This window comes from Mustelus asterias, chromosome 20 (genome assembly GCF_964213995.1).
Source record: "Mustelus asterias chromosome 20, sMusAst1.hap1.1, whole genome shotgun sequence".
In the NCBI taxonomy this organism is placed as follows: Eukaryota; Metazoa; Chordata; class Chondrichthyes; order Carcharhiniformes; family Triakidae; genus Mustelus; species Mustelus asterias.
The window spans coordinates 53380446-53399263 of NC_135820.1; the positions used below are offsets into that span (position 1 = coordinate 53380446).

The 18818-nt window shown below is 46.9% G+C and overlaps 2 protein-coding genes across 2 annotated transcripts in view; both read left to right on the top strand.

Moving 5' to 3' along the window:
• samd10a (sterile alpha motif domain containing 10a) overlaps nucleotides 1-18818 on the top strand; it is an 80965-nt gene that overhangs the window by 26916 nt on the left and 35231 nt on the right. The gene's annotated exons all lie outside the window — the stretch shown is intronic.
• LOC144508308 (large ribosomal subunit protein eL39-like) lies at nucleotides 4367-4522 on the top strand. The gene has a single exon (XM_078236133.1). It carries the CDS (start codon nucleotides 4367-4369, stop codon nucleotides 4520-4522), a length of 156 nt encoding a protein of 51 aa, XP_078092259.1.

The following is an 18818-nucleotide window of genomic DNA, read 5'->3' on the forward strand; positions in this document are numbered from 1 at the left end:
CTTCCTTCAATTTGCACTCAGTCTATTCAGATCAGCTGAAGGTTTGCAAGTTGCTTTCTGTTCCTTTCTTTTAGCTTGCTTAATGGGACTTATTTCTATTCCCTGCCTTTAATTCCTTATCAGGGACTGCCTTTTGGGACTTTTCCCTCTCCTCTCCCTGGTTTGGGAGTTCTCCTGTGTGCACATGTCTTGGACACTCACTCCACAATGGCACTCTGCACCAAGTCATCTGCTGTTGGTTTTTGCACCATTATTCTTTCTCTCTTCTGTACAGGCATGCAGGGCTGGTCCTTGGCCTGAGGACTGTGAATAACCGAACTGTGCATGTATGACTAGTTCCCAGCAAGTGCATGCAGGAAAGGTCTGAGGATCATCGGTGAGAGATCCTGTGTATGCTTAGTCCTGTTTGCTTCAGTCTATGTAAAGACTTCATTTAAAGATATTTCTGCCTATGCACAACTGCAGGGCGACACGGTGGCACAGTGGTTAGCACTGCTACCTCACAGTGGTTAGCACTGCTGCCTCCCAGTGCCAGGGACCTGGATTCACTTCCCGATTTTGGTCACTATCTGTGCGGAGTCTGCACATTCTTCCCGTGTCTGCTTGGGTTTCCTCCGGGTGCTCCGGTTTCCTCCCACAGTCCGAAAGTCATGCTGGTTAGGTGCATTGGCCATGTTAAATTCTCCCTCAGTGTACCCGAACAGGCACCGGAGTGTGGCGACGAGGGGATTTTCACAGTAATTTCATTGCAGTGTTAATGTAAGCCTACGTGTGACACTAATAAATAAACTTTAAAAATGCTAAACTGTAGGGGGTTAACTAATTCTGCCAAGCTGAAAAATTGACTGCTAACTTGACTACATGTAGAACCAGAAGGCTAAAGGTTAGCTAGAAATTGACTGCATTCCCGAAGGGTACACAATGCAGGCAAACAACAGCATAACCGCAGCTGCAAGGATTGTTTTTTACAGTTGGAGACAGCTTGCGAAAAATACTTCCAGTGGCGAGATAAGGGTTGAAATATGTTTTGGTTTCAGAGTGTGTGTGTGTTCAGTTATTTCAAGATCCGGTTCAGTTCCGTGTGTTCAAGTTCAGTACAGGGACTGGCTTGCTTAGAAGCCAGTCTCCAAGTTTGCTTTCTTTTCACTTCTGTCATGTTAATTGTTTTTACGTTTTGTTCAATAAAATTTGTAAACTCATACCAAGTGCTGTCCCCTCGTCTGTTCAAATGAATGAGTGGACCCAACAATCAGGAAACTAAAGTTCCTCAACATTAAGGGCATTTAAATGGTCATTGGATAAACATATGGATGATATTGGAATAGTGTAGGTTAGATGGGCTTTAGATTGGTTTCACAAGTCGGCACAACATCAAGGGCCGAAGGGCCTGTACTGCGCTGTAATGTTCTATGTTCTATATTCCCGACCTCCGAACTTCAAACTAAGATGCGTATAAATATCTAAATATCTTTTCGTCTCAAGTCCTCAAACATGCCATCATCAATCAACACCATAACCATCTCTACCATTGTGTTCTGTTTAAACCTTTTACACTGATTCTAAGCCTGTTCAAAGCCTTTAACAATATCTGTGTTGGTGCCACAGTAGTGCGATCATACTCCAGTTCCTTTGACTTCTTTCTCTATGCAACTTCCAGTATGATTGGTTTCTCTGTCACTTCCTTTGTGATACACCAACTCATGGTTCCATTCCAATCTGTTGCAATGTAACTAACACATCTCTTGCAATGGCTTTTTCTCCTATGCACTCAGTCTATTCTGATCAGTAAGCGGGATGTTGAATCAGGAGATATTTAGATATGAATTTGCCAGACCAAGCAAACCTATTTCTGGAATTGTGGGAGGGAGGGTTAAAGAGGCAAAAATTCTGAATCAAAACAGAAAATGCTGGAGAATCTCAGCAGGTCTATCCCTCCACACCCCCATTCCCCACCAGAATGGTCTGAGAGCTCTTCACTTATTCAAAAAAAAACCTGCTGAGATTTTCCAGCATTCTCTGTTTTTGTTTCAGATTAGAGCATCACAGTATTTTGATTTTACAAATATTCTGAATGACTGGAAAGCCAATTCCAGCCTGATGTGTGCTTTACCGAGGTAAGATGGGGACTGGGCAGTCAACATACTCACGGGAAGTTTGCCAGCATTTTTATCATATTAATGACGCTGGAAGATTTGGACTTAATGCTTTAACTTTGGCCAGCCATGTTCCCTAGGCCTTGAGAATCCCGCCAGCTGCAGCATGTTGAAGATAGTCGAGGGGAGAAGGCAAGCACATTCACAGTGCGCCTTGTGAACCAAGAGAAGCAGGAATGCTTCCACCAACCCCCAATTCCCTCCACTAGCAGAACTCTCCTGACACACAAACTATCTCCGGCTACACAGTATTCATCTGCCAGTTGGGGATTGGGTCTTCCTGGTTATGGGGCCTCCTCCAGAGCGTTCCCTGCTATGTGGAAGTCAAGCCTATCAATCAGGCTGCATTTTGGATGGGAGAACCTGTCAGGGCCAGAAGTCACATACTATGGAATTAAAGTTCCGCAGCATGAGGGGAAACCCAGACCAGTTACCCACACGATACAGAACCACAAGACCCTGCCCCACCCACCTCTCACTTCTAGTCAATTGGCAAGTGAACGTTTCCCTTCATTATCATTTCTATTAACCTAACAATTCAAATAAAGCAAATAAACAATCCACCACTGCAGTCACCTTTCAAAAAATCCAGTCAGCTTCATCAGGCATGAATTATCCTTTACTCTCTCCCTCTGATCAGCTGAAGATTTGCAAGTTGTTCAATCACTACATCCTTAATTATAATCTGAAGTAGACATTAGGGTAGCTGATCTATAATTACCAAGTCTTCCTCTCTCAACTTTCCTAAAGAGTGGAGTGACATGTATGGTTTTCTAATCTAAAGGAATGGTCCCTGAATCAAGAGGAAATCTGGAAGATTATAGTTCTGGCATCTGCAATGTTCTCACCTATTTTGGGATGGAAACTATTTGGAGCCAAGGATGTGTTATTCTTTAGTGCCATTATTCTCTTCATCACTGGTTCAGTGTTAATTTCCTTTGAGATGTCCAGCATGCTGACCTCTTTCTCAATTGTGTGTTTGGGTTCTGCCAAGGACACTCAGCTCGAGACCTCAATGCAGCCTTAGCTCAAATTTGATTTGATTTAATTTGATTTGATTTGATTTATTATTGTCACATGTAACACTATCTCAATTGTATAAACCATATAAACTTAGGATAAGAAGTAGGCCATTCAGCCCTTTGAGCCTGTTCCATCAAAAAGTCAATTCACGGCTGAATTGTACCTTAAATCAATCTGCTTGCCTTTTCTGCATCTCTTAGAGTGAACATAGAGTGAACCCAAACTGAACATTAGTGAGCAGATTATTGCTGTGCAAGTGCTGCTTGACAGCACTGTTGATGACATCTTTCATCACTTTGCTGATGATTGAGTGTAGGGATGGTAACTGGATTTTTTCTGCTTTTTGTGAACATTTAGAAACACAACCCCAATTAGTTTGTTTTCACTGTTCAAACTGAGGAACTTACTAACTCTGGAAGGTCATCTGTTGCTTCTGAGTTCAATTCTGAATCTTGCCCATTTCTCTTTTTGATTCTTGCTAGCATTTACATTGGGATGGAGTTTACCCCTCCCTCTCTAAAGTCAGGGAAGAGCCCACCCACCATTTCATGGCCAATTGAAAGTCCCATCTCAGAGAGCTGTTCAGATACTGGCAGTTAATTCTGTAATGCCAGCAGTGCCTCAAGGAGCTTGAAAGGTGAGTTGTGTTGAATCAGGATTGTAGATTATTTTGGAGTCTCACTGAGACCATATAGGCAGGCCCTGACAAAGTCGGTGAGAGCGGGCAGTGATAGAAATGCCAGGGGAGGGGGGGTTGGTACCTGGGTGAGGGTGAGGGATGGGTAACACTGAGAGGGATCCAGGGATCCTCCAATGGGTTGGGGGGCCTCTTAAGGAGGGACCCACCCTACCCGTCACCAGCCTGTGCAGGGAAGCTTTCCAGACTAGTTGCTTGCTGTGGGCCTCTCCCAGTGTAGTATAAATCCTAGTGGTGGCTGGATGGTTCACTTAAGTGGGCATTAGTTGCCCACCTTAGGGCCTTAAGGAGGCGGGTCAGATGTATCTCTGGGGGGGCGAGAGGGCTGATTGTTGTCTGGTGGTGGAGGGGGGAGGCCCGATCGCTCACTGGTGGGGAGGGGGTGCGGATGGATCTCTGGTGGAGGGGGCATGGGGATCCGCTGCCACTCTGTGGGTGATCCCTCCTCCCCACCGGGGGAACGAATCCCTCCTCCCGGAGTGGACGGGCAGCCATGCCATCCCACAAAACCTTCAGGCTCAAGCGATACCTTGCTAAGAAGGTGAAGCAGAACCGGCTGATTCCACAGTGGATCCGCATGAATACCAGCAACAAGATCAGGTACAATTCCAAGAGGAGACATTGGAGAAGGACCGAGCTGGGCCTGTAAAGGGATACACCATCACTTCAGTGATTGGTGGTCGATTTTCATATTTATGTCCATTGGAGATTTTGCGCTAGTTGCTTGCTCTGGGAATGTTTGTTCTGTTTGTTAGATATTATCTTTCAAGTAGATTGATTGAGAGATGTTGGGATGGATGCAGAAGGTATTTTCTGTGCTGACGAATAGGGGAGATGCTTTCTTAATTTGATGGAGATGGGCGATGTATTTAACACTGTTGTTCCCCTCCCTCCCCACCGATCGCCCGCAGAGTGGCAGCGGACCCCCCTGCCCCCCCACCAGTGATCCATCTGCTCCCCCCCCCCCCCCCCCACCGAGATACACCCTCGGTGCTGCTCTCTCCGCTTTCTGTTTTTTCTTTCCCGACACGGGCGTGCTTTTCCAAATTTTTTTCAAACTGCACATATTGATGGGGATAGGCGATGTATTTAACACTGTCGTCCCCCTCCCTCCCCACCGATCGCCTGCAGAGTGGCAGCGGACCCCCCTGCCCCCCACCAGTGATCCATCTGCTCCCCCCCCACCGAGATACACCCTCGATGCTGAAAGCATATGGGGGCGTCTGAACGCAGATTTCTAGGTCGGATCTCTACTATGCCCAGATTCGGCACTTAGAATCAAAATGGTAAAATCGGGCTCTAAGAGTCTAAACAGAAAAGAGCATATTGGAAGCTAAAATAAAAATCCTGCTTAATGAAATTCCATCAATGGGAATTACATCAAACATTGGAAATAAGTTAACTGCATTTACATTAAAATAATTTGGGAAGTGGTACTTCTTATTGGTCCTTTTATTTTTTTCCTTTTTTTCATTCAAATCCAACTCAGAGCTGGAAACAAATCAATAGTGTGAATAACTGGGTCCATGTAGGGTAACAGCCCAAGTCTATGCACTGACAGAGCTCACAGGATCATCAGCATGGATTCCCATGGAACCATTTCTGACAAACATGCAAGTTCTGGGTTCCAATGTCAGCTCCCTGGAACCTGTGGGTGTCCTTGTTGCCCTCATTAGAGGCATATATAGAAATTAGGAACAGGAGTAGGTCACTCGTCCCTTCAAGCCTGCTCCGGCATTCAATATATGGGCGGGGGGAGGCGGTGTGGAGGGGAGGGGAGATGCTAGCGCGCCTGGAGACTTCAGTCCCGGTCCCGCTCATGGGATGGAAATATTTATTTAAATATTTAAAGATGATACCAGAAATTCTGGCCCCGGAGTTGCACAGAGGACATGGCAAAAAAACCGCACTGACCACAATACCGGCAAACGTCCTCCGCTGATGTCTCCCGGCCTGTTGCACTGCTAGAGCAGCACAGCAGGCTGGGAGAATCACCCCCCATAATGGCCAAGGGAATTTCTAGTCAATAAATGATCACTGATGTATCTAAGCAAGGGTGAGAGTTCAGAAACGGCAGTTTGGGATAAAATGGCTGATTCTTTTATTGATGTTGCTCACCATGCTGTTTGCCCAATCAGCTGTGGTTCTGTGGCTGCCAACCAAACCAATCACACACATGTAGAATGGCACCAGCAATTGGTTCGTAATTTTTACTTGGCCTGTAGAATTTTGGAGGTGTTATGTTATTTTCAGTATCAGGGTAAATCAGCCTAGGCCTCAGATCAAGGTCTGGAGTAGAATTCAATCAGCCCCGGAATGCAAGCAGTGTTGCCAAATTCAGAACAAATAAAGCTTGAAGCTGATGTTGGATTTGGCAAAATGAATAGGCTCGCTGTGCTGCATAGATCGTAAGTCCCAAGTCCTCATGGTTGGCCTTCTCGTGTGGAATGTAGACCAGAGATTTCAGAGCAAAGCAAGGAAAAACTATGCCCCTTCCTGTAACCTTGAGGATCACCAATAGCTTGAATTTTAATCTAAAACGTTGCTGAATAAAATCACTTTGACAGGAGCCTCTAATTGGCAATCTTGCCGCTGCATGCTCTGAGTTTGAACTACATGGACAAGGAAATGAATGGAAAGCCCAGCATGGTTTCAGACTAATCTAATACCTCATTTCAGTTCATTCACGCCGAGGGTGTGCAGAACATTAGGTTCTGTTATCACTTGCAGAGAAACATGCACTGCGACTGCTCAGTGTGAGACTGCCTGATCTTATAAGGACCCTGCTTTAATGTACAAACAGAAAATCCATATAAAGCAGCGATCCTGTGTACCCTACACTCTAACCTGCTTTTCATGTGGTTATCAGGCACAGCGTAATGGAAATGCTTGTCTATTGAAGACCTTAGTGGTAGAATCATTTTTTTGATTTTCTATTTGCTCCTAACCACATAGTCGTCTTATTTGATTTAAATTGACTCTGGGTTTTAGTTGGAAAGTCAGATTAAACTACCGGCAGGAGTGATGTATCTATGTTCTTGTTCACCGCAGAAGAAAACAAATTAATTTACACTGCAAAAATGAGTTTAGGGCATAAAACTGCTTGCTGAAACTTTCAGCGGGTTCATTTCGTAATGAATGAGCACACTCTGAAATATCTTTTTCATTGGTTATCAGTGCATTGGACAATGATAATAGAATTAAATGAAATATTCTTAACCTCTGCCATTAATGTAACACAACAGTGTGCAGTAAGTATCTGAATTTCAGGTTTCTGTTATTTGCTATTTTACTGTTTTATTGCATTGGACGGGATTTTACCGGCATGTCTATCCGACGTTCCGATTCCCCCCGAGGCCAACGGAGAATGCTGTTCTCCGAGCCTCGCCCGCCCCCGGAATTGGGACAGGCGTGCCGGTAAAACTCCGGCCATTACCTTTTCAGCCTTTGATCCTTTTAGTTTTCAATCTTTACCAAAGTTCACATTCCGGGGAGGAGGGGGTGGACATTCTCCGGGCCCGCTGGCCCCGGCTGCGAATCGCAATGACCTGGTAAATCAGATGTTGGTGGGAAAGTGGGTTTTGCGCCCCTCCCAGGCCGTGCTGCCAGCACCAATCAGGCTCCTGGCCAGAAAGCCTATTAATATGCAAATACACTGATTTAAATGTCATTAGTGGACTTGCAGCCTGGGTTAAATGGCCCTCGCTATTCACCCACCTCCCCAGCAGGATCTGCACCAGACAGCCTTTGGTACAAGTCCTCACTTGAATCCTGAGGGTTGAGGAAGCACCACCAATCCTCTTGGGTAATGAGAAGCATCCTCCCCCCTCACCACCTAGGCATAAAGGTTATCCCACTTGTTCTCCCACTCAGCCCCCTTTTGCCTTTAGACCACCCTCCCCCACTCAAGCCCTCTTCCCCCTCAAACACCCAACTCAGCCTCCCACTACACTCAGACCTCCCCACTCAGGCCTCCCCCCCTCCTCAGACCCCCCCACTCAGCCTCCCTTCAGGCCAAGCACCTTGGCAGTTCCAACAGTCCACTGCCCCCAGCACCGTGGCACTGACTCCCTGGCCTGGTGCCTTGGGCCCCGAGGTGGCTCAAGGACGTAGGGCCAGTGGCCATTTGCCCCTCTGCTGCTACTAGGCTGCAGAGGAAGGATCCCTTAAGAGTCCTGGGGGTTGGGTGGGCTCGGATGGGGACAAGGAGTTGACCTCACCACTCCCCACCGGGATGGGGGCGTCGTGGCTGAATTGTCCTTTCTAGCCTGTCAGACCTGCAAATCAGCCTTGGCATGTTGATTTCAGGCAGCCCTGTGATCAATATCTGCATTCCTGCCTGTCAGCTGTGGAAATTCTGAAGTGGCCAGATCATTTTAATCTCCGTGGCAGGATTTTAAATCATTGCAGCACCCCATTCCGCAGCAGAGGTTTTGCTTTCTTCCTGTCAGAAGCTGCAGGTGAAATCACACCGCTTTGAAGTCCTCTGACAAGAGTGGAGATACAGTAAGAGTTTTAACAACACCAGGTTAAAGTCCAACACTTACTGGACTTTAACCTGGTGTTGTTAAAACTCTTACTGTGTTTACCCCAGTCCAACGCGGGCACCTCCACATCAAGAGTGGAGATGTCAATTTCACCTGGGGGTGGGGAGGAGGGAGAAGGGGGGTTCCAGTCTGCTCAGTTGTGCACTCAGCCCCATTGTCTGCTCACAGCTTTGATTTGAAGTTGCTGTGGCTTCCTAACAGGCAGGAATTGTTAAAACCCTCTCCACTGCACTTGAAACCTTTCATCAGTAACAACTTCAACTGCAGTACCTGAGAAACAAATTCAGCTATCAGGTCAAGGGCTTTCCATCAGCCTCCAGCTATCTGTGTTTTTTCTGAATTGCCTTCATGGTTGACTGCCCCATTGATCCTGACTGCAACGTTTCCAATGTCTAATCCTGATTGACAGTCTGTGGTCTCACTCCCTCTTTGAAGTGGTTTGCATCCAAAGGTTTAGTCTTCAGTTTGTGCATTACCAGTGCACAGCTATGCCAGGGAAATCGCAGGTCACAGCTGACGCCTTATCCGGAGCTATGGTGGCTCAAACCATTACCTGTACTTGTTTCTGAGGTGGAAGCATTCTCATCAATCATAACAAATACCCTACCAGTCTCTACACAGAAGCTGCAAGAGATCCGAGAAGCACAGAAGAAGCATGTGGAGTATGCCCAAATCTGAAAACTTGGCCAGGAAGGTTGATTAAAATACAGCCTGAGTAATTAGCTCCTACAAAAATAACGTGAACAACAAAATCATATCATGGTGGATGATCTTCTGGTCTTCAACCACTGCCTGGTCACACCCAAGATGATGAGGGAGACATTCTGTATAGAATCCATGGTGGTTCACTTGGGAAAGCGTAAAGCATCTGCACAGCAATCTATGTAGTGGCCACGCATTTCAAAGGCTATGCAAACATTCTCTTGTTTGTCCACACCTGTGAAATCAATAGCCAGCCATCCATAGAACTTTTATTCACTTCTTGCTTCCCAGATAGACCTTGACAACAACTGGGACTCAACCTCTTTGACTTTTAAGGAAAAATATACCTTGTTACTGTTGACTGTGATCCAGGTGGTTAGAAACAGCCATACTCCACACTATGATGGCTGAGACAATAATAAGGGTAATACGGAACATATTCTCCACACATAGGTTACCAGATGAGATTGTCTCAGATAACAAGCCACAGTTCATCAATGAATGCTTCAAAAAATTCACAGGCAACTATGGATCACCCATGTTTACAGTCCTGCTCTCCGTCCCCAGACTAATGGAGAGGCTGAAGGAACCATGAAAACCATCAAGGTGTTAATGACCAATAATTCTGGCTGGAATTCCGTTCTGCTGCTCTATAGAACCACACCTTTAACTCATGACTTTTCACTGGTGGAGCTACTTATGGGCCAACAGTTGAAGACACAAGTCTCTCTGCTGCAACAGAACTTGCAGCCCGATGTTACAGCAGCTGACCATCAAAGAGTAGGGAACATGGAGACCAGCCTATTAGAAAAAGCCAAAGAATTGATGTAAGTCCAGACATAGTCAAGACTCTTAATACCAGGTCATAAGGTCTGAATTTGGGATTGCAAATCTGAAGGCATGGTCCTTAACGGAGATCCATGTTCCTACCTCGTCCAAATACCATCTGGCACTTTCAGATGAAACAGGAAAGCTGAGAGAACACTTGTTTGATTGCCACACATTTAGGGATGAAGATCCAAAGGATACACCAATCAATTTGTGAACTGCTGATCCATCCAAGGAACGTGTTCAAGACCACCACCCCTTGGTCAATAATTGCAACAATGAGATCAGAGAGAGTTGTGAAGGCATCACAATGACTTACTTTTGGACTTTGAGGGAAGGTGGTGGTAGGATAAATGCAAGGTAAATATTTTCAGACATTGCTTAACATGGTTATAATGAAGTTAATCAAGTTTATTTATTAGTGTCACAAGTAGGCTTACACTGCAATGAAGTTACTGTGAAAATGCCCTAGTTGCCACACTCCGGCGCCTAAATTATACTTGAAGGGAGGTGTAGTATAATGGGTTCATATAAATAGTTATGCGAATGAGTTAGTGATATATTATGATTTAACAGCAACAGCCATGTGCTAGAGATTCTATTGAACAGATTGAGTATTCTCTACTCAAGAAAGATGCACCTACTTCATAGTTCATTATGTATAGAGTGTAAATAAAGCAGTTTGAAGTAACCCTCCAGAATTCGGCCAGAGTTACTCAAGATAAGATCATAGAAGAATCATAGAATCCCTACAGTGCAGCAGGAAGCCATTTGACCCATCGAGTCTGCATCGACCAAAATCACACCCAGGCCTTATCTCCGTAACCCCACGTATTTACCCTGCTAGTCCCCCTAAACTCTAAGGGGTAATTAAGCCTGGCTAATCAACCTAACCCACATATCTTTGGAGTGTGGGAGGAAACCAGAGAACCCGGAGGAAACCCACGCAGACAGAGGGAGCACATACAAACACCACACAGACAGTGACCCGAGTCCAGAATTCAACCCGGATCCCTGGCGCTCTGAGGCAGCAGTGCTAACCACTGTGCCACCGTGCCGCCCCAAAAGACCACTCAACCAGCATATGAAACAGAAAGCATATTAACCAACTTCACTTACAACTTTTACCAATTATCAGAGAAAGACTTTGATCAGATTTGTCTGGATACTATTTCAATGTCAGTCCCTGAAGTGAAATTACCATATTCAATAATGTGTGACCCAACCTCAGTAATGTATTCTTAATCTGTTCTGAGCACGTACTTCCAGCACTTTTCGTGAATAGTAAATTCTCCTGTAAAAAGGAAGGATGTATAGAAGCATTGATATGAATATTTGAACTCTTCGCTGGTTGCTTCTGGTCACCTTCAATATTTTTCAGCAAGTATTCTTGAAGGATTCAGAGTGATCAGCAAATCAATGAAATGAAAAGAAAAAGATTTGGAAACATCAGGGATTTTTTGCTTGCCACCACAGAGGACATCTGTAATATCAAGTCAATCAGCACTCCACAGATTAGTTTCTTCAGAGAAGATTATTTCATTATATTTCTCAATACATAACCAGTAACAGAATTTGAGGGCTGTAGATTTTTTTCTGGCATAGCAGGAATTGTCAAAACTAATTTTTTGAAGAGCTTGTTATTGGTGATGGAGGGGCTGGTATATGGTAAGGGGGACTGTGTGAAGAGTCATTCCATCACAATTTAAACAGAATCAATGCACCAGCAGTTTTTCTTTGTATTCCTATGCATCTATTTGATCGTTTGTCCTCCTGAGGCAGTGTAATGGGGCGGGAATGTGCAAGATGGAGAACCTGTCACCTTCCCAACTACCCCCCAGTTGAGTCTGATCAGGAGAAGGGTCAGGAAGGGGCTTCCCATCTGAAGCCCCTAAGTGGCCACTTGAGGGCTTCATCCCAACTCCACTAATATTCAAACAGCAAAGGGCAAGGGCCACGTTTAGTGGTTAACCCATCAGTGGCAAGGGGGGGGGGGTCCCTCTTCCTCCGGTATCCTGAGTCCAATGGAGGGATCCACCAATGGGAACTGAGGGGTAATTGATATCAGTCTTGGCATTGTTCTGCCCACCCCCACCACATAACTGGCTGCACCTGGCACTCCTGCTACATAATCTTCTTCAACCAATCATTCCCACTGTTGGTGGCAATCAATGTCACCCACTTCTGGGTCCACTGTTGGGACCCACACTTTTAACACTAAATTCTGCCCATTGAATCTGAACATAAAGGGCAAATGAATAAGTATAACACCGGTGGCCTGGCCAATATTTACCCCTCAATCAACATTATTTAAAAAATCAATTTATATGATTATTTATCTCACTGAGCCTGGCTGTGTGCAAATTAGCTGATGGGTTGACTACACCTCAACTTCCAAAAATTGGCTGGAATTGGCTTTGAGATGTCCTGAGATTATTAAATGTGCTACATGTGCAAGCACTTTCTTTTCTTTCTAAACCTTTTGTACAAAGACTTGGACAGGTCCTTCTAAACAGGTCCACTGTGGTTCTTGGTATTCAGTATACTTTTATAAAACTCACGTTTCATATCAAAAATGACTTCATTTCTTGGGCTGAAGCCACCATATAAGTACAAAGACAGAACAGCACCAGTTTTAAAAATGACTGAAACAGCAGCTGCTACAATGGCTGAAATTTATATAAATGTATCCTACAAATTTCAAAGCCATTAAACCAGAGTCAGGCTGTCTAGAAGAACACGTCAGAGACATTCACTTTGGAGGAATGCGAATGGCTCATTTCTTGACTCATTCACAAAACATCCGGGCAGCACCTTTGTATTCAGCTAGTTTTGTAACAAGCCATTAGATGTAATCACTTTAGACAGTAGACCCTACTTGAGAAGGGAACTCTTCCAGTCATAATCTAATCATGTCCAAACCTTGCACCTCGAATCAATTTGCTTTGACCATGTTTGGGTAACGAGTCAATTGGTGAGGGGGATCAATTGATGCACAAACTAATCGCCTTTTGTGCTTTAAGAAGCTGCTTTTCTGCAGACTAAAAAACACAAGTGGAGATGCAAAAGAAGAAAGACTTTTAATGGTCTCTGTCTCTCTCTTGCTCTCTCTCTTGTTCTCACTCTCACTCTCGCCCTCTCTCTCTCCATCCACCCCAAATTCTTGAGCCCTGCCTGTTCGACCATCCTCATGTGACAGGTAGTGTGTTATGAATCAGCCCAACAGCTGCTGATGCCAGATATGAAGATATAAATAATTTGTCAAATCATCTCAATGCAAAATCCAGAAAGAGCACTGAGCCAAGACTGAAATCGTCCAAGTCATCTTTCTACAAAATCCATATGCAACTGGCGTTTTAAAAACTCTTAAGTTACATAACCTATCCTCCCCTCTGTAACTTCCTTGTGTAGGCATGTTGTGAACTCTTAAATGCATGTGCGTGAAAGAGTCAGAGCATTTTGTATTGATTTTATTTAGATTGGGGGCAGGATTCTCCGGCTGTGCTCGCCTGAAAACCGGAGATTCCCGCCCGACTTTAATGGACCTTTGTAATCTCAGGATTACTCCCTGTGCCACGTGCTAGTGAGGCTAGGAATAGGAAGATAGTGCAGCTCAACTTGTGGCTAAACAGCTGGTGTAGGAGGGAGGGTTTCAGATATCTGGACCCTTGGGTTCTCTTCCGGGGCAGATGGGGCCTGTACAAGAAGGACGGGTTGCATCTAAACTGGAAGGGCACAAATATTCTGGCCGGGAGGTTTGCTAGTGTCACACGGGAGGATTTAAACTAGTTTGGCAGGGGGGTGGGAACCAAAGCAAAGGTGAATTAGCTGAAGGGGAACCAGAGTGTAGGGCCAGTAAGACTCAGAGAAACAGCAGGCAGGGTGGGATTGCAAATCAGAGAGGGTCTGGTGGACTGAAGTGCATTTGTTTCAATGCAAGAAGTGTAACAGGTAAGGCAGATGAACTTAGAGCTTGGATTAGTATTCGGAACTACGATGTTGTTGCCATGACAGAGACTTGGTTAAGGGAAGGACAGGATTGGCAGCTTAACATTCCAGGATACAGATGTTTCAGGCGGGATAGAGGGGGATGTAAAAGGGGTGGGGGAGTTGCACTACAGGTTAAGAGAACATCACAGCTGTACTCCGGGAGGACACCTCGGAGGGCTCAAACAGCGAGGCAATATGGGTAGAGCTCAGGAATAGGAAAGGTGTAGTCACAATGTTGGGGGTTTACTATAAGCTGCCCAACAGCCAATGGGAGATTAAGGAACAGATATGTAGGCAGATTTTGGCAAGGTGTAAAAGTAACAGGTTGTTGTGGTGAGAGATTTTAATTTCCCCTATATTGACTGGGACTCACTTAGTGCTAGGGGCGTCGATGGGGCAGAGTTTGTAAGGAGCATCCAAGAGGGCTTCCTGAAACAGTATGTAGATAGTCCAACTAGGGAAGGGGCCATACTGGACCTGGTATTGGGGAATGAGCCCGGCCAGGTGGTCGATGTTTCAGTAGGGGAGCAGTTCGGGAACAGTGACCACAGTTCAGTAAGCTTTGAGGCACTGATGGATAAAGATAAGTGTAGTCCTCAAGTTAAGGTGCTAAATTGGGGGAAGGCTAATTACAACAATATTAGGCAGGAACTGAAGAATATAGAATGGGGGCAGATGTTTGAGGGCAAATCAACATCTGGCATGTGGGAGGCTTTCAAGTGTAAGTTGATAGGGATTCAGGACCAGCACATTCCTGTAAGGATGAAGGATAATTATGGCAAGTTTTGGGAACCTTGGATAACGAGAGATACTGTGAGCCTAGTCAAAGAGAAAAAGGAAGCATTTGTCAAAGCTGGGAGGAAGGGAACCTTAGTTAAGCCGCACTTGGAATATAGTGTTCAATTCTGTCGCCACACTACCAGAAGGATAAGGAGGCTTTAGAAAGGGTACAGAAAAGATTTACCAAGATGTTGCCTGGTATGGAGGGCATTAGCTAAGAGGAGAGGTTGGAGAAACTTGGTTTGTTCTCACTGGAGCGACGGAGGTTGAGGGGAGACCTGATTGAAGTCTACACGATTATGAGAGGCATGGACAGAGTGGATAGTCAGAATCTTTTTCCCAGGGTGGAAGAGTCAATTACTAGGGGGCATAGGTTTAAGGTGCGAGGGGCAAGGTTTAAAGGAGATGTACGAGGCAGATTTTTTACATAGAGTGTAGTGGGTGTCTGGAATTCGTTGCCGGGGGAGATAGTGGAAGCGGATACAGTAGTGACTTTTAAGGGGCATCTTGACAAGTACATGAATAGGACGGGAATAGAGTGATATGGTTCCCGGAAGCGTAGGGGGTTTTAGTTAAGTCGGGCAGCATGGTCGGTGCAGGCCTGGAGGGCCGAAGGGCCTGTTCCTGTGCTGTAATTTTCTTTGTTCTTTGTACATGGTCCACTAGAATTCCAGTGGCGGGTGGGATAGGAGCATTCCGGCCTGGGTATTAAGCATAATAAATACAACTCTTTTATTTTAGAAACATACCAGTAAGCTGCCTGTTTGTGTCTTTCACAGTCACAGCACTTAAATGGTTAAATAATCATTGAATTGACAAGCGTATTGTCTTAAAACACCTGTTGCGGTCAATCAAGGAGTGTAGAAAGCGGAGAGCCATTCTATCACTTCCCTCCTGACTGTAAGAATGTGTGTAGAATGGCTATGTCATGTTTTGTCAGTGCATCATAATGGATCAGAAAGAAGAGAAAATGACAGAATATTGCTGCACATTTATACGCCATTTAATACCTTGGTTCTATTCTGATTTATTTTATGTAGCATCTATTCCAACCCCAATCTGATTGCTCCCCATACCCTATTTGTTCCTTTTTTTCAAGCAACTGTTTCAACCCTATATAAAATAATTATAGATTCTGTTTCAGCCAAAGTGTCTTATGGAAAAATTTCCCAAACTGGTTTTCCCAACTAATCTGTTGCTGTTTCTCAATGTGGCCATATCCTTATATTTTTGCAATTCATTTTTATTTTTCAGGATACCTCAAAACTCTCCCTATTATTTGAAATCCTCTCACAAATTTACTCTCCATCCATCCTCTTGGGAAGGCATTGGTTCCAATTCAGAATTCCAATTCATTAAACTCATCCTCTTGTAATAGTTTCCCAATTTACGTTTGGAATGAATTTAACTGTGGTACTATGGGCGGAATTTTCCAGTCCTGCCTGCGATGAGTTTCAATGGCAGGTGGGAATGGAAAATCTGGAGAGAGACCAAAAATCAGACTTGCCAGCAGGAAAATGGTTTGCAATTTCCCGGCACCTCTTCTATGGCGGGTTTATGGTGGGTCGGGTATCCCGCTGATCAGTGATGGGAATGATATTTGCATTCATTACCAACTCATGCTCATTGAATATGCTACTCGCCAGAATTACGTGCCACCTTTCAGCCTTGGGATTCCAATTGGGATTCACACCCGTCTGAAACAAATTTGAAATTGAATGGCATGCAACAATCAGTCCTTACTTTGCTCAGGACTTCGAGGTGAGTGTAACATTCAAAGACCCCCTGCCACAAGGCTGCTCCGCTTTCTTAATGATGGCAGCAGAACGCCATATTGAGCGCCCCTGTACAAGGGGAGGCAATGGCCTAGTGGTATTATCGCTAGACTATTAATCCAGAAACTCAGCAATGTTCTGGGGACCTGGGTTCAAAATCCACCATGGCAGATGGTGGAATTTGAATTCAACAAAAAAATATCTGGAATTAAGAATCTACTGATCACCATGAAACCACTGTCAATTGTCGGAAAAACCCATCTGGTTCACTAATGTCCTTTAGAGCCACAGTAATGTGGTTGACTCTTAACTGCTCTCCAAAGGCAACTAGGGATGGGCAATAAATGCTGGCCAGCCAGCGATGCCCATGTCCCATGAATGAATAAAAAAGACTCCGAGAGGACACTGGCTCTCAGGCAGGGCTCTCCCCTCAAACAGAAACCTGTGAACTGAATTGTATTAGCAATATTGTTCTTTTTTATCTCCCTCTTTACCTACATTGTCAAACATTGCACAGGCATAGACTCTGGACAGGATTTTCCCATCCTTCCCGCCGGTGAGATTTCCCAGTCCCACTGATGGCACACCCCCGCCCCCCCGCCGCCCCCCCCCACCGCCCCCCCCCCCCCCCACCGCCCCCCCCCCCGCCCACCCCCCCACCCCACCGCCCCCCCCCCGCCCACCCCCCCACCGCCCCCCCCCCGCCCACCCCCCCACCGCCCCCCCCCCCACCGCCCCCCCCCCCACCGCCCCCCCCCCCCCACCGCCCCCCCGCCCACCGCCCCCCCCCCACCGCCCCCCCCCCACCGCCCCCCCCCCACCGCCCCCCCCCCACCGCCCCCTCCCCCCCACCGCCCCCTCCCCCCCCACCACCGCCCCCCCCCACCACCGCCCCCCCCCCCCCACCACCGCCCCCCCCCCCCACCACCGCCCCCCCCCCCACCACCGCCCCCCCCCCCCACCACCGCCCCCCCCCCCACCACCGCCCCCCCCCCCCACCACCGCCCCCCCCCCCACCGCCCCCCCACCGCCCCCCCCACCCCCCCCCCACCGCCCCCCCCACTGCCCCCCTCCCCCCCCTCCCCCCCCCACCGCCCCCCCCACCGCCCCCCCCACCGCCCCCCCCACCCCCCCCCCCACCCCCCCCCCCACCCCCCCCCACCGCCCCCCCCACTGCCCCCCTCCCCCCTCCCCCCCCCACCGCCCCCCTCCCCCCCCCACCGCCCCCCCCACCGCCCCCCTCCCCCCCCCACCACCCCCCTCCCCCCCCCACCACCCCCCTCCCCCCCCACCACCCCCCCCCCCACCGCCCACCCCCCCCCCCACCACCCCCCCCCACCACCCCCCCCCACCGCCCCCCCCCCCCCCCACCACCCCCCCCCACCGCCCCCCCCCCCCCCCCCCCCCGCCCCTGCCCCCCCGTAGGTTTCCTGGTGGCATGGGGTGAAGTCAATGGGAAATCCCATTGAAAATGGCAGGACCAGAAGATCCCGCCGCTGGCCAATGGCGGGCCGCATACCGCTGCCGAGAAACACGCGGTGAGGGGAGTGAGAGAATCCCGCCCTCTGTCAGGTACCTTGGTATGAAAAGTGTGACAAGCAAATCAGGCAAATTGAAGAACAACTGAATGATATTGTGTGATTCAAATATCACAATCAGAGCTGGGAAAATCTGCTCCAAGTTTTGCAAAATGAACCAAATTGCTCAACTCATCCAAAGATGTGCGGGTTAGGTTGATTGGCTATGCTAAATTAACCCCAGCGTCAGGGGGATCAGCAGGGTAAATATGAGGGGTCCGGGAATAGGGCCTGGGTGGAATTGTGTTCGGTGCAGATTCGATGGGCCGAATGACCTCCTTCTATGATTCTTTGGAGCTATTTTGATGGCCATATTGTTTTCAAGCCTATCCTATTGTGTACCCTCTTACAGTTACATTCATTACACATGACAAGAGCATAAAAATTTATAAGGTTCGAAAGGCTGCATAGATTTGCCTATTTTATACGATGATTTCCCACATTGACTGCCCTGTGCGCACACCATCCATCCGTTGTTTCTGGGGCCTGTGTTCTTTTCTATTCCCAGACCTTCATTGCTGTCTTCTTGCCATCATATTAAGTGAGGAAAGAACATTTGTCAATAGGACGCTAATGAAGCAAGTATTTTTACACAAAATTCCCAATGTCCATTGTTCCTGAAGTTCGAAACGCGTAAGCCTCATCTAGGGAATATATTAAAATACAAAAGACATACCATCCTTTGGCAATTGGTTAATGAATGCATTCAAAGTTGCAGGACATGAAACAAACTGTCAGGTTGTTAA